This window comes from Pteropus alecto, unplaced genomic scaffold, assembly GCF_000325575.1.
Source record: "Pteropus alecto unplaced genomic scaffold, ASM32557v1 scaffold88, whole genome shotgun sequence".
In the NCBI taxonomy this organism is placed as follows: Eukaryota; Metazoa; Chordata; class Mammalia; order Chiroptera; family Pteropodidae; genus Pteropus; species Pteropus alecto.
In genome coordinates this window covers 18,699,200-18,714,193 of record NW_006494611.1, presented here as the reverse complement: position 1 = coordinate 18,714,193, position 14,994 = coordinate 18,699,200, and the positions used below count along the sequence as shown (strand labels likewise).

Below are 14,994 nucleotides of genomic sequence, written 5' to 3'. Positions count from 1 at the left end.
TCACACTTAACAACTGAAGACTTTTCTTCCAAGGATTAGAAACAAGATAAGGATATCCAGTTTTACAACATCTATTTTACATTGTTTTAGAGAGTCTAGCCAGTGCAATAAAAGGAAAAAAGTATAGGCATCCAGAAAAGAAATCCAAAAAGGAATAAGTAAACCTGTTTTTACTCACAGGTGATGTGGTACTATACATAAACATTTCTAAGGAATCCACCTCCCTCCAAAATATCTATTAGAACTAATAAATAATTTAGCAAAGCTACAAGACACAAGATCAATATAAAATAGTAGTAGTACAAATCCTGCTTCCTTTCTATGTGCTTTTCCTATCCTTGATTTAAGAGACCTTTTCTGAGCTCCAATGAATGGTTCTATGACACCCATTTAAGAAGAAAAAGAATAATTGGGATTTTAGAAATTCAATTATACATAATTACCACCCGAAAAATAATTATTTCCCCATTATCATGTTTGCAGAGCTTTTGTAGAGATAAGAACAATTATCAAAATTACTGTTGCTAACAGCTGTTCTATAACATCCATAGAGACAGGTGGAGCCACTAAACATCTTTCCCCACCCATCCTCAAACACAGGCTTATGAAGCATTCCAAGACCTCTTTGTGAGGCTTACCACTCTGTATGTAGGATTCGCTGGCTGTAGGACATCCCCAAAAGTCTTGCCTATAGGTGCTCTATCCGCAATATTAGGAATTATTGGGATTATCAGTTGTTTGAAAAATGGAGGCTCAGGTCCTGTGCTCAGGTTGGCTACTGTGTCCTAGAACAGAGAACATTTGCTTAAGGAGAGCACAAGAGTCAAAAGACCCTTTCCCAAGTTCCCCACCCCCAGAAATGTGATCATTAAAGGAAAACAACCTTCTCCCGCCCCAGAAATAACTATGTTAACAAAATATGAGGGAACCTTGCTAAAATGTGAGCCTACATGTGTATAATTTAAACCTTCATCGCTAGAAGAAAGTTTTAGTCATAGGCAGTGTTTTTGCTCCCCTAGGCAGTGTAGTTCAGCGATCGGAGTGTAAACTTGTAAGTATGCTGCACAGCTTAGATTCTAGGACACCATTTTTTAAATGCGTGACTTTGGACAGGAATCTAACACATAAGCCTTTGTAACGTGACACAATAATTATTCTTTTAATTTTAAAAAAGTGTTGAGCCTCTCATATTTTTCCTAAATCCTTCTCTGTGCTGATTAAAGAATATAATAAATATATATTTTAATTTACAAGTTAAGGTCAGTCGGACTGTAGTTTAATCTACATTTCCCACAAAATTCGCCACCTTTAATAATGTCATCAAAATACTAACCTCAAATTTTAAATAGCCCTTCATATATATTTAATAGACTTTCATGCTCACTTTACGTATTTAATTTTTACAACAGCCATATAATCTATTATCATTCCCATTTTGCAAATGAGAAAATAGGCTTAGAGATACTCAGTAGTTTATCAAGATCACATAGCTAGTCTTGGTTACATAACCATAAAACTAACTGTGAAACAAATTTCCACCAAATGAATCACAATTTTCTTCCTAAATATCACTATAAAAATTTAAGACTCTATTTCCATGGGAAGAGTTATAGACCTATGATTGCAATGAAAGTTAAACAGCTTTTAGATCTAGGGATGGGTTATAAGTTTATATTTTCCTGAATAATTTGAATATTCTACAACTAGTTAGAGCTTTTATAATGGAAAAGAAAAATAGTTCTACTTTGAAAAAAGTATCAAACCTAAAATTAAGAACATCATGATAACAATAATCAGGTAATTAAAATATATTCTAATACTTTGCACTGAAAACTTCAAACTCACAATTAGCAACAAATTAGGTAGAGGCTTATGAAATTGCCGATATTCAACAGCTTAAACCTAAAGAAACATCACTTTCATTCGTTTCAATTTAATACATCCAAGCTCTTTCTCTGAAAGGGCTTTAGTATCTCTGCTATGCCATAATTGTTTTCCAACCTTATTGGGGCTTATATGGCATTATATAATGATCTGTTTATTATTTAAACTCTTTATCCTGCTTGTTGACTAATCTTCCTATCCTAGAGTGCAGCTTCATAAATAATTGTTTTCAAAGGGAAGACTTCCACAAGTGGAGTTCCTTTAAGTAAACTTGCTTAGGTGTGCATATTTTAGGAAGATACAATATGCATGTGTATGCCCAGGTACTGCTGTACTTCATCAAATCTAAGCCTCTATTGACTACAATAACTTATTATTTTCGAACCACTAAGAAAGTAAAAACATGCTACTAATTATAATTGTAAGATTCCTCTGATTGGAAGATGCATCCCAATTTCAGAGATGTTATAACATGGAAATGGGCATCTCAGAATTGATGGTCCACTCAATTTGTGAAGTGACTGCAGAGAATCTGGCCAGGATTAGAGAACACTGGTTCAATTCTCGGTTATAGTTATAATAAGCTTGATCATTTATCATCTCAGAACCTATTGCTCATCTGAAAAGTGGGGGGAAATGATACCTCCATATATCACATGATGATTGTGAGGGTAATATGAAATGATACATAGGAAAAAAGCTGTCACAACCATGTTTACTGAATCTGAATTTATTATCATTTCACATCTGAGAGATACCTCATAGCTATAATTTTTTTAATATAATGTTTTCAAAGAAACTGAACACTCACAACTAAGGTTCTCTTTTGCTTCCCTCTCAATCTCCCCACTCCTGAGACACACAGGTATATAACTATTGATTACCGTAGCAATGGCCTTAGCAAGAACTCTGAAGAGCTGGATGTAAGCAGACAGAGTGTGTGGTCCATAAATTGTTGATGCTGCCTCATACCGCTGAACCTGCAGGAAAGTCAGGGCAGTATTGTACACCATTCTGTATATCTCAATCCATTTGTCAAGGTGTCACACCTTAGGTGAGGGGTGATGCTTGTACGTCTCATGTATTTAAAGCCAGCATAATTCAAGATTAATTCTGACAAAGAGGGGGTTGAGCATTTTCATTTACCAGCTAAAAGACATGGCTCCCATCAACTACTTGTTAAGGCAGTGAGTTCCCTTAGCTCATGCCATTTGGACTATCAGTTCATTTAATCTGAGAAAGGGTAATAACTCCTGAGTTTATGTCTATTTTAAGTACTTGTAATATAAATGTTTTCCCCCAAGGAGTACAGCAAAGGGAAAAAAAAATTAGGAAAAATGAAAGTGTTAGTCATTCCTGGATAAATTGGATGATAATAGTACTATCTGGTGAAAGACATTTAACGCATCATAGAGCTATAAAATAGAACCAAATACATCTCCTTTTACCTATGCTCCAAGCCTTTGGTTGTCCCACAAGAACCTCAAATTCATTAAATCTAAACTAGAGTTCATCACTCCAAATATACCACCTTTCCTTGCAACATTCTTCATCTCAGTGAATGTCATCTGTTCAGTCTCCCACACCAGGATCATCGGGCAGTTATATTAGAATCCTTTCTCTTCCTCATTCTGTATCTTATAAGTATCCAAGTCATCATTCCTTAAAATCTCCTAAAGTCTTTCATTTTTATCTGTCTCTACTGCTTTTCCCTTGATGAAACCCTTACCTCTCACCTTAATCATAACTGCAGCTTCTTACTCAGTTCTCTGCCTCCACACTTACCCTTCCAATTCATTTTCCACACTGCCATCCTAGTGGCCTTTCTAAATCACAAATTTGATCAGAGCATTCCTTCATGTGAATTCTACTTCAGTTCCCCCAAAACTTCCTTATTGAATCAAATATGCTTCCTTATTGTAGTATAACATGAAAGACTCTTCATCAACTAACCTCTCCCTTACATTCTAGCCCCTGTCTCACTACCCTCATCGTGCTTTATTCCACAGCACTCAACTAATTATGGCCCCTTAAATGTACTAAGTCTTCCCCTCTGGATCTTTGAATATGTAACTCTCTCAGTATGGAACATCTTCTTTAACTTTTATTTGCCTAATTAGCCCTTACTCATTCTCAACAACTCAGGCAGATGTTACATCTTCCAAAAATTCTGCCAGTCTCCATGCTCAAATACCTAGTCTAGATTGGTGCAATTTCTCTTTGTTCTCATATCACTATGTGCATCTCTTTCACGAGCACGTAATCATCTGATTTTCTTCTGTCTCTTCTGTCTCTAGTGATCTTGAGAGTAGGGGTAGATTTTTATTTATTGTTAACCCAGGAGTAGCTAGTATTATATGTTGCAACAAATACTTGTTGAATGAATGAATGAACGAATGAATGAATGAATACTAATCCTTGCAAGACCATATCCCAGAACAGGGAGATAAGCTTGTAGGGGTTCCTAACCTTATTTGTGTCATGGACTCCTTTAGCCATCTGTTGAGGCCTATGGACTCCTCTCAGAGTAATGTTTCTAAATGCATAAAATAAAATGCATGAGTTGACAAAGCTGATTAGACTGAAAGACATTAATCAAACAATTATAAACCAATTATGTGATAGAGTAATGTTTGTTCTTCTTACTGAATACTAAGATCTAGTAGTGTATTTAATAACTACTGTGATCTTAAAATAGCGATGAGAGTAAAAGATATTTCCAGGTCTGAAATAATTGTATGTGATATAAAAAATATCTGTGGTTCCTATTGGTGACAAAGTCAGAGGTACTGCTAATATTATTTTCATTTTTCACTTATATTCATAATTGAAGGAAATGCTGAATAATAGTTACAGATAAATGAAAAAAAATGAATAAATGAAAAATTATTCCCATCCAAGTTTGTCTCAATCAAGAACCTTTATTCAACAGGATTTCCTAGAAGGCAAGGACCTTCAGTAAAGTCAGCAGAGGGCACAAAGCAGATTCCACTGCTGATGTCATTGAACATTTGTCAAAAGGTAGACTATACTTCTGGGAACAGACTGCCAAGATATATCAGCAGATATATTAGAAAATGTGGAATTCTAGACTGTTTTCATGTTTTTAACTACTATTGTTAAAAAGTACTTGGGCTACTTTCTGTACTATTTGTAAACAAGGACACATTATCAGCCAGCAGCCTCCCTTAAATTCTCTGAGACTCTATTTCTTCATCTGTACCATAGATACAATAATACCATACTCCAAGACTTATTGTGAGGATTACTTAAGATCACATTTACAAGGTGTTTAGCTAGTGTATTCAATAAATACTAGCTATTAGTGAGAGTTTCCCATGTTCTGCAGAAACTTAAGGCACCAGAAGCACATGGATAGAGTTAGGAATATTGTATGCCACAATCCATGCTTATTATTAGTGCCCTTGACAAAATAATTTATTTTATGGAGAGTGAAAGTCAGTGAGACTAGATTTTTGACCTGGACTGGGGAATAGCAAACCTGGAACTCCCAAATACAACCTATGCCTTCTCATTCTCTTACCTGCCCTAAAAAAAAAAAAAAGAAAAGAAAAGAAAAGAAAAAGTCTCTCAAAGACATGATTAGGAAGAAAACCTGAATTTGACATAATAGTCCTGACCAGGGTATAATTCACTTAAATGATAAAACCTTTTTACTCTACCTGGTATTCTTCATAGGTGGTAATGTAATGCGTATATACGTTGCATAAACCCGAAATAACAACAGTCATATTCTTCATTCCATAAGTTGCAAACTCCTGTGGAGGGAGGAGAAGATGAAAGGAAAGCCCAGTAAAATTACTCTTCATCTTAAAGTATATTATCACCCCAATTATACTTAATATACAATCATAGATATGAATCATTAGCGTAAGATGTCTCTTTCAACAATATTCTTTCTAATGCTCAAAACTGCCTGGAAATGCAGAAGTATCAAAATGTCCTTAATGAAAAGTTAGAGCCATAACTCTGAACGATAATTGGGCAAGTCGATGGATTTATGAACATCTTAATGATTGTATTTGCAGATGTAGAATCTTATTACTAAAATGCAAATATTTTATTAATTTTCTAAAAAGTACAATGGATTATGTATTAGCTAACCACATTAATTACTTCCAGTTTCAAGTAATAGGACATTTGTTGATTGTGTCATTTTAGAATAATTTATAATACTTCCTGAATATAAAGAAAATCATAAATATAAATAAAATACAGAATTCCCAGCATGTGTTAAATTTTATTTAGATAAGACTTGAAAATATTAAGATGCTTAAGGGTGTTAACTATTTAATCCATAAAACTGTTACCAACTTTTAAATTATTAATACATGAATACCAGTAAAATATTTGTAAACTGACTATAGGTGCCTTATGTATTTTAAAGTTTGTTCTTATTCCATTCATACTTCATATTTACCTCTAGCCATTACTTTCAAGATGAACTCCAATCATCTTAGCAAAAATTAATTTAAAAGCTACTAGATTAATGGATAGGGAATTCTTTCCTCTTTACCACATGCAAATACATAGATGTTTTATTTCATTTTTAACTTACTGCTTTAACTGCCTCCCGAAGTCTTCGTCCAGACATGGTCCTGAATAAAGAAAGAGCAGGATTATCTAAGTGTTTTCCTATTCTGAATGTATATAAAGTATGCAAGAAGACTTGTAGTGAAAGCCAAAAAGTTACCATAGCTCATTACACAATCATATAGTATGTAGGGACTCAATGGCAGAGCACAGTTAAAGTTAAGCTTTTTTCCTGACCGTCTTATCTTCAAAACAAATTCTTAAATGAAAACAGATAACTCGAAGGAGGTAAAAAGAACCAATGAATATCACTGGCAAAAGATTACAATCATTTTCCATTCATTGTTTCAACAAAATATATTGGCCGTATTCTATGTTAATAAGAGCTAAGGCAAGTAAAGAGTATGCTGTTTCTACAAAGAACTTACTATTTCATTTATTCATTTAATCTTTCATAAAACACAGCACCTACTATATACCAGACCTACTTCTTAGTGCTAAGGATTCAATAGTATGAAAGGAAGATAGTCAATAAGCAAATAAAAATAGTCAGATGATAATAAGTACTGTAGAGAATATTAGGTAGGGTGTGGATGAAAGGGAATGGTAGTTGGCATTATAGTGATGATGATGGCGGTGCTGATGCTGTAGTGACATGATGGTGGTGGTGGAAACAGTGGTGAGTGAAGACACTGTCAAAAAAAACAAGCAGCACTGGCATTTCTGTTAGAGATTTGAGCAGAGAACTGAAAGAATTAAAAAAAGAACTGAAGAAATTTAAAAAATAAAATAAAACGGTATTAGTGTTTCAGGCAGAAGGAACCATAAGTTCAAAAGTACTAAGACAGGAGCAAGTTTGGTGAGTCTGGGAATTGCAATGAAACCAAAATGGCTGAAGCAGGGTGAGCAAGGGGGAAAGTGAAATCTTTGGTATGAAATCAAACCAAAGAGGTTGCTAAGGAGATCCCATAGGCCCCTGTAGGATATTATAAGGTTTCAAGGATTTATCTAAACTGAAGTGGGAAGCCAGTAGAGGGTTTTGAGCAATGACATAATTTAACTTATGTTTTAAAGGGATTCTTCTAGCTATAGTGTTAATAACCTACTAAAGAGAAGTAAAGGAAGAGGCAAGAAGGCAAGACAGGAGGTTACTGCAGTAATCTAGGGGAGAGATAATGGTGGCTTAGACCAGAGGGAGTTGGTGGGGGAGTGATAGAAAGTGTTGGGTAGAATGTACAGAATTTGCTGATGGATTGAAAGTGGGAGAAATTGAAAAAGAGTGACCTCAGGGATGACTCAAAGATTTAAGGCCTGAGCAACTGGAAAGATATAAAATTGCTACTTACTAAGATATGAAAGAATGTATAAGGGGCAAGTTTAAAACATTCTTCTAGGCTTCTAATACCTAAACTGGTTGTTTCAAGTGCCTGTATTTTAATATTATTTCGAGTCTTTCTGTTGACATGATAATTCACCATACCATTTAATTTGGAATGATAAGTCTTTAAAACTTTTATGTTTCCTTCAAGTTATACTTTAGTAATAAGTGTATAGAGATTTATTCTTCAGAGTCTCCATCAAAAGAAGGTGGGAATATTTTTCACTGTAGCCAAATATAATATAGTAAGATACAAAGTCATCAGTACAGAATTATGCCCATGATAAGAAGTAATTACAATAGAAACACATACGCAGTAATTACATTTTTAACTACGAAATTAAAAAAGAATAACTTACGTAAGCTCACCAGGCATGGCAACTATGGCCAAGGACCCAAGAGTAATAATCTGAACATCGACAATATCTGGGTGCCAAGGGTGAGGATTTGATAGCTACAAATCCAAAACATGAAAACTGTGTTAGCAATATTACTCTTTCCACGGTCAAGAGACATGTGATGATTACAGAAGTTCCTTTATTAAAGGATTTTAAATGTTTTCAACTGTTTTTGGTGTCTTATCCTACTACCATAGATTTTATCTCTAATTCATAATGTGACATAAATATTCTATCTGGTCACAATATGTGAATCTCAAATGTCAGTTGCCCATTAACCTGGACTTATTTTCTCATCAATAAAGTTGTTAGTGGATTTGTCACTGTGGAATCACATGTGTAACATATAACCAAGGATTCTAATAGAGTACTATGGTAACTATGCTTATACAAAATAAATAAGGAATTTCATCATTTGGAAAAGCTTAACTTAATGATTTCTCTTTTTACTCTAATAGCACTTTAAATTTTAAGTTACCAAGTCTTGCCTTGGTAGATCAAAACTTTCCGAGTTTTCTCCAAGAGAACCTATCCTTTTCCATGTTCTTTCCCTCTATTCCTTCCCTTTTCTCTCTTTCCTCTTCCTGAAGATTTTCAATTGAGTATTAGAAAAAAAAAACACCTCTATTTAATAATTTTCCTACATCAACAGTTCATATTATAAACACTAGCATGATAATTTGATATTTAGAATTTGAAAATCTATGTTCCAAACTAGTATTAAAAGAATACTGCTTTAGTTAATAACATTGGCTGCATTGTGAGAAAATTGAGACATGAACATCTTCCTTTTTGTATAACTTGTGTTGTTTTTCTCTGCAGAGAATTTTGTGTGAACTCATGTCCTTGAGAAAACAGAAGTGAATCTTAAATAAGATAAATGTCAATCTTATCCTTCTTTTTTCAGTGTTCTAATTGTTTCAGTTATTTATCATAAATTCTAAGTCAAAATATTTAATAACCTTACCCCTTATTCCTTAGTTAGATTCATAGCATCCATATTTTCAATAGTAAATATTTTGATGTGGGAATATCTGAATAAGACCTCCCTTGCCAATAGAGATCTACATGCATATTTGACAATTCATAAATTTTAAAAAACAACATGCTAATTTCACCATGAAAATAAAAACAGTTTACCTCTCCAGTGTGAATAAGGACTGGCTTTGGTTTATGACATTCTTTGATTTCCTCAGATGGCTTGCCTAGGAGCTGATCCCGAAGAGTGTCCCAAAATGGATCCGATACTGTCATTCCTATTAGAAATGTTATAATTAATCGGATTCTAACTCTCTGGAAAATGCCATCATTTTGAAAGTGTTGTATAACAATGCTTTTAGGAGTTTCAGAGATTTTATTAAGGTTGTTATTCAATGATTCCAAACCATCTGAACAATAGGAGAGGCAAAATGTCCTGTGCATCATAAAATAGGAGCCATTTTTAATTAGATCATCAGTGAGATTGATAGAATAAAAGAGTATATTTTGCTCAACATCCCTAAAGTTTCATTTCTATTGCTCTTCCTCTTCCATATTGCTAATAAAAACAACATGATATAATTACTGTAGATCTATTAACTAAGTCATCTTTTTTCTATTTTGAAAACTAAAAAGGTTATCTCCAACATTAAGTACCAGTTGTTTGGCTTGTAGTCCCCCTGAAAAAGCCTCTCTTGAATCCTCAACTATACACACACACACACACACGCACACACACACACACACACACACAATCAGTAAGAAACAGAAACAAAGCCTAAAATCCATAATCTGGGGAAAAGTTATGTTAACTACAAAATCTATGAAATTAGAATCTTAAATAAACAACCTAACTTTTGCCTAATGGAACTAGAAAAAGAACAAACAAAATCCAAAATTAGCAGAAGGAAGGAAATAACAAAGATCAGAATAGAAATAAATGAAAGAGAAACTAGAAAAACAATAGAAAGGGTAACAAAAGTAAAAACTGGTTTTTTGAAGAGTTAAACAAGATTGACAAACCATTAATTAGAAAAGGGAGAAGACGTGATTAAAGAAAATCAGAAATGAAAAATGAGGCATTATAACTGACGCCACAGAAATATATATGTTCTTTCAAGGAATGGTGCTGGGATAACTAGATAGCCACACACAAAAGAATTAAATTGGACTCTTACCTAACACCATATATAAAGGTTAACTCAAAATGGATCAAAGACTTAAATGTAAGAGCTAAAACTATAAAACTCTTAGAAGGAAATAGGGATAAGTCTTCATGACATCGGATTTGGCAAAAGATTCTTAGATATAACACCAAAAGCATGAGTAACAAAAGAAAAAATTATTTCACTCATCAAAATCAAAACTTTTTGTGTTGCAAAGGACACAATCAAGAAAGTGATAACAAACCCATAGAATAGGAGAAAATATTTATAAAACATACATCTAATAAAGAACTTGTATACAGAATACATAAAGAACTCTTACAACTCAATAATAAGGAGACAAATAGCTCAATTTAAAAATGAAGAAAATATACGAATAGACATTTGTCTAAGGAAGATATACAAACAGCCATTAAGCACATGAAAAGATGCTCAAAATCGCTAATCATCAGGAAAATGAAAATTATACTAGAGTGACTAAAATAAAAAAATCAGATAATAACAAGTTTTGATGAGGATGTGGAGAAAGCAGATCCTCAGAACTTATGGTGGGAATGTAAAATGGTGCAGCCATTTTGGAAATAGTCTGGCAGTTGCTCAAATGATCAGACATAGGGTTACCATATGATTCAGCAATTCCACTTTTAGGTATATGTCCAAGAAGAGAAATAAAATCATATGACCACGCAAAAATCTGTACATGAACATTTATAGCAGCATTAATCCAACAGTCAAAAAGTGGAACAACCCAAAAGACTGTCAACTGAGGAATACTTAGAATCTGGTAAAACCATGCAATAGAATATTTTCAGTCATAAAAAGGAATGAAGTACTAATGCATGGTACAACATGGATGAACCTTGAAAATATGATGGTAAATAAAAGAAATCAACACAAAATGTCACTTAGTTTATGATTCCATTTATAGGAAATGTCCAAAATAAGAAAACACTGAGATAAAAAGATTAGGGATTACTCAGGTCTGGGAGAGATGGGACTAGGGGGTAGCTAAAGAGCACAGGGTTTCTTTTTCAGGTGTCGAAAATGTTATAAAATTGACTGTGGTGATGATTGCATATATCTGTGAGTATATTAAAAAAACAAAAAATTTTTAAAAGAGAAAAAAATAACTGAATTGTATACCTTTAAAATGGATAAAATGTATGGTATACAAACTATACCTCAAAAAAGTATTTTAAAAAATAAATAATTAATTAATTTTTTAAGCTATTAAAAATTATTCTTTTAGAACATTAGATAAAATGGATGAAATATTACCAGGAAAGATGGTGCCAAATATGTCAAATTACAACTGTATTCATTAACATTTTAATTAATGGTTCCAAAATATATGTACATAAAAGACAGGAATCAAATAAGCCAAAATGTTTCCTGTAAGTGCTATTCTTCCACTTTTTCCACTTTCTCTGTGTTACAATGCATATTATTACAGTCATAATTAAGATTAAATTATAAAACCTAATCGTTACAAATCTGTGGCAATACACAGAGGAAGGAGACCTGGGACCACATGCTTTAGGCTCCTAAAGGCCTCTACCTTGAAGAATTTTGGCTTCAGCAAAGGAATAAAGGAAAGAGACACTAGAATCAAGAATGGAAGAGTCAACCCATATTGCCGAAGGTAGAATGACAATCCCATTCTACACCCCACAGCTCCACATTTGCAAAGCCTAATTTAAAATTATTCATTCATAGATTAAAACGCAAAGAGAATTTGTCTCAGATTCTATTTGAATCATTGCAAAGCTAAGTTACACCTATTCCTGGGAAATCCAGCTGTCATGGACACACCTGGAAAACATGCACACCCATGAGTTTAAAAATAAAAATAGTAAATGTATTGGCTACAACTAAACCCTATTAGGGAACACAACGCTGAAGCTTCATAACCTGCAACCACAGATTCCATCAGACTGTACCTCACCCTGCGTAAAATTGAGGCTACCAGCTCCATCGATTGTGCCAGCGGCGAAACTGTAGCCCAGTGCTGGTTTACATGTTTTTGCCTAAAGGGAAGTTTTTAAAAACAAAACAAAAAAGAAATAGAAGTTAAATTTTAAGTAAATAATGAGGTCAACCCAGAGCTTTACCATTGTGGCATTATCAGTGTGACCAGCGACACTTACTGTGTGTGTGGCATTGAGCAAGACAGTGACATCCGTCATATTCACCCACTGATGAGCCGAAGTTAGTGGTCCAGTTACCTCTTGGGATGCGGAGGCATATAGTTCCTAAAAAACCCACATGGGCTGCTATAAGCCAAAAAGCTAAACCGAATACTACTAACTGTACCCAATAAGTACTAATTTAGAAAATCATCTCTCAGCCAAGTTTTGTTTTGCTGGCTGCTTAGAAATAGCCACAACCCACATGGATCTCTCTAGCGACCCCAGTTGTTTCTCTTATTGACCCCAGATTGGCTCTGCGATGGTTGACCTGGGTCAATTCCCCACAAATATGAGACTAGAGATACAGGCTTTTGCACAAAAGGCCCCAATCTCACTTGAAAGGCAATGAAGAAAAGTTAAGATTAGAGGTAGGTGAGCTGAATTACTTTTTCACCAGAACAAGCAGATCTTCAGGCATTCTCACAGAGATTTCCCTCTCAGAATCCTTGAGTCCAGGGGCAGGGTTGGTGGCAAAGGCTGGCTTGAAAGACTTCAGGACCCATTTAATCTGCATCATCTTCCCCACTCACCATCCCCTTTTGATGATCTTTTTCTTTTCAACTGATAGTTTTTCAATCTTATGGGGAATATGAGTCAGAACATGCTGAAACGTTTATGTTTATTGATTTGTATCATACAATAGAGGCAATTCCTGCATCAGCACAAGTCCTCTTTGCCTGACACTTAACTCATTTCCACTACATCCCCACTCCAGTTTCAAAAGCCACATGGGGGCTCTCAGGATAAGTCGTCAGTAATACCAGCTGCAGCCGGCCTCCCCTGATTAAGAGGGAAGCTGTGCCTTCCTAAGAAGAGAATGCAGAATGTGGGACAAATTTCTATGGCTCCCAGGCCTATACTGGTAACAAAATTTCTGACACCAAATTGTGTCATGGGTACATACCCTAAATAGAATCTGTTAATTTAGAGCAATCCACTGATAATACCACAGTAATTAAAAAGGACTGCAGCAATTAGACTAGCTGGTGTCTGATGTTTTTAAAGGTGCTTTTGATCTTCCTTAATTGCTCCTGAAACATTTTAGAATCTTTGGAACAAAATATTTACTTACACACACACACGCACAATAAAAGTATGACTAAACTATAAAAAGGAAGAGATTTAATTATCTTTAACAGAGATATCTCAGCTCTAGAGCTCATCCCTTCCTTTTTCAATCAGAAATCTGTCTCCACAGAAGCTGATACATAATATGAGGCAAAATGGAAACTAAAATTTAGGAGAGAAGGATAGAGTAACTCACAGTAATTTCACTGAAGACTAAATTTTCTCCTTATCAAAAAAAAAGTATTAAGAAAAGATGGATGATTTTTGCTGTATCAAAAAGTCTAGAACTGGTTTGAATTAAAATTGCCAAAGCTGGGAGTTGTGCTGCTCAGCTTTGCCTTATCACTGAAGGAGAAGTTAAGAAATGGCTAGGTGACTTGGCAGGCAAAGGCCTGAGAGATTTCTGAGATTTTACAACAGTCTGGCCATATCTGATACCATGTTAATTGAAAACCTTACAATCTACCTATCATCCCACTTTCTGGCTGAAGTAAAATGTCTTCCTGATTACTTGGTTTTAAATGTACTTCCTGGAAGCAGTTGGACCAAGTGGTCAGAGAGATTGCTGTGTGGCAACCTTCCTAGCTGACATGTAATAGCATTCAGTCTTCCAGACTCCTTGGCTCAACTTGAGCTCTTGTATTCTGTACAATTATTGACTTCTTAACGAACAATGCCAATGGATTTTAAAGAATAATTTTAAATGAAGATGAAAGAAGCTGGGTGCGCAGCTTACCTTTGCTTCCTGATATAGGATCCGTCCTATAATTTGCGTGCTTTCTAGCATATCCTGTCCAGGTCCCATAGCCATGCACATGGTAGACTGGAATAAAATGAGACAAGAATGTGTTCTTAGTTAAATAAGTGATTATTTTAAGAAATGGAAAATTACAAATGAATCTAAGCAAATATATTTTTAAGCCACATTCCAGTATTTCTTTTCAGATGTTCTCTCAACTTACAGATTATAAGAAACAAAATCATTTATTGAATTTACAGATTACAAGAAACAAAATAATTTAGTAAATATCTTTAGAAACCATCTATTGTAACACTTTACTTTTAAAATTAAAGTTTGCTGCACATCTCTCTGCTTGCTTGTTCTTACCTGTGGTTCTTGCTCATGATCACTTTAAATTGAAACTCTTAATTATACTGGAACAACTAGCTAGCCCTCAGAAAAAAATTATACTGGAACAACTAGCTTAAAATTATACTGGAACAACTAGCTAGCCCTCAGAAAAAAATCAGTAAATAAATCTGACTCTGTACCTTATTTCCTATGTTAGTAAATTTAAGATTAGATAGATATTTAAATATTATAAGTGAAACCAAAAAGTATTAAAAGAAAATATGAGTGAATATATTTTAAAGTTTTA

The 14,994-nt window shown here is 34.3% G+C and overlaps 1 protein-coding gene across 1 annotated transcript in view; it reads right to left on the bottom strand.

Annotated features, from left to right (window-relative positions):
* The window catches only part of ASAH2 (N-acylsphingosine amidohydrolase 2), a 59,134-nt gene that overhangs the window by 12,565 nt on the left and 31,575 nt on the right, over positions 1–14,994 (bottom strand). Inside the window, exons 9-17 of the mRNA XM_006926031.1 lie at positions 14,352–14,438; positions 12,506–12,610; positions 12,304–12,385; positions 9,355–9,470; positions 8,176–8,270; positions 6,464–6,503; positions 5,568–5,663; positions 2,769–2,864; positions 639–785 (exon numbers count right to left, since the gene is read on the bottom strand). Of these exons, the coding sequence (XP_006926093.1) occupies positions 639–785; positions 2,769–2,864; positions 5,568–5,663; positions 6,464–6,503; positions 8,176–8,270; positions 9,355–9,470; positions 12,304–12,385; positions 12,506–12,610; positions 14,352–14,438 (864 nt within the window). The remainder of the gene's footprint in view (positions 1–638; positions 786–2,768; positions 2,865–5,567; positions 5,664–6,463; positions 6,504–8,175; positions 8,271–9,354; positions 9,471–12,303; positions 12,386–12,505; positions 12,611–14,351; positions 14,439–14,994) is intronic.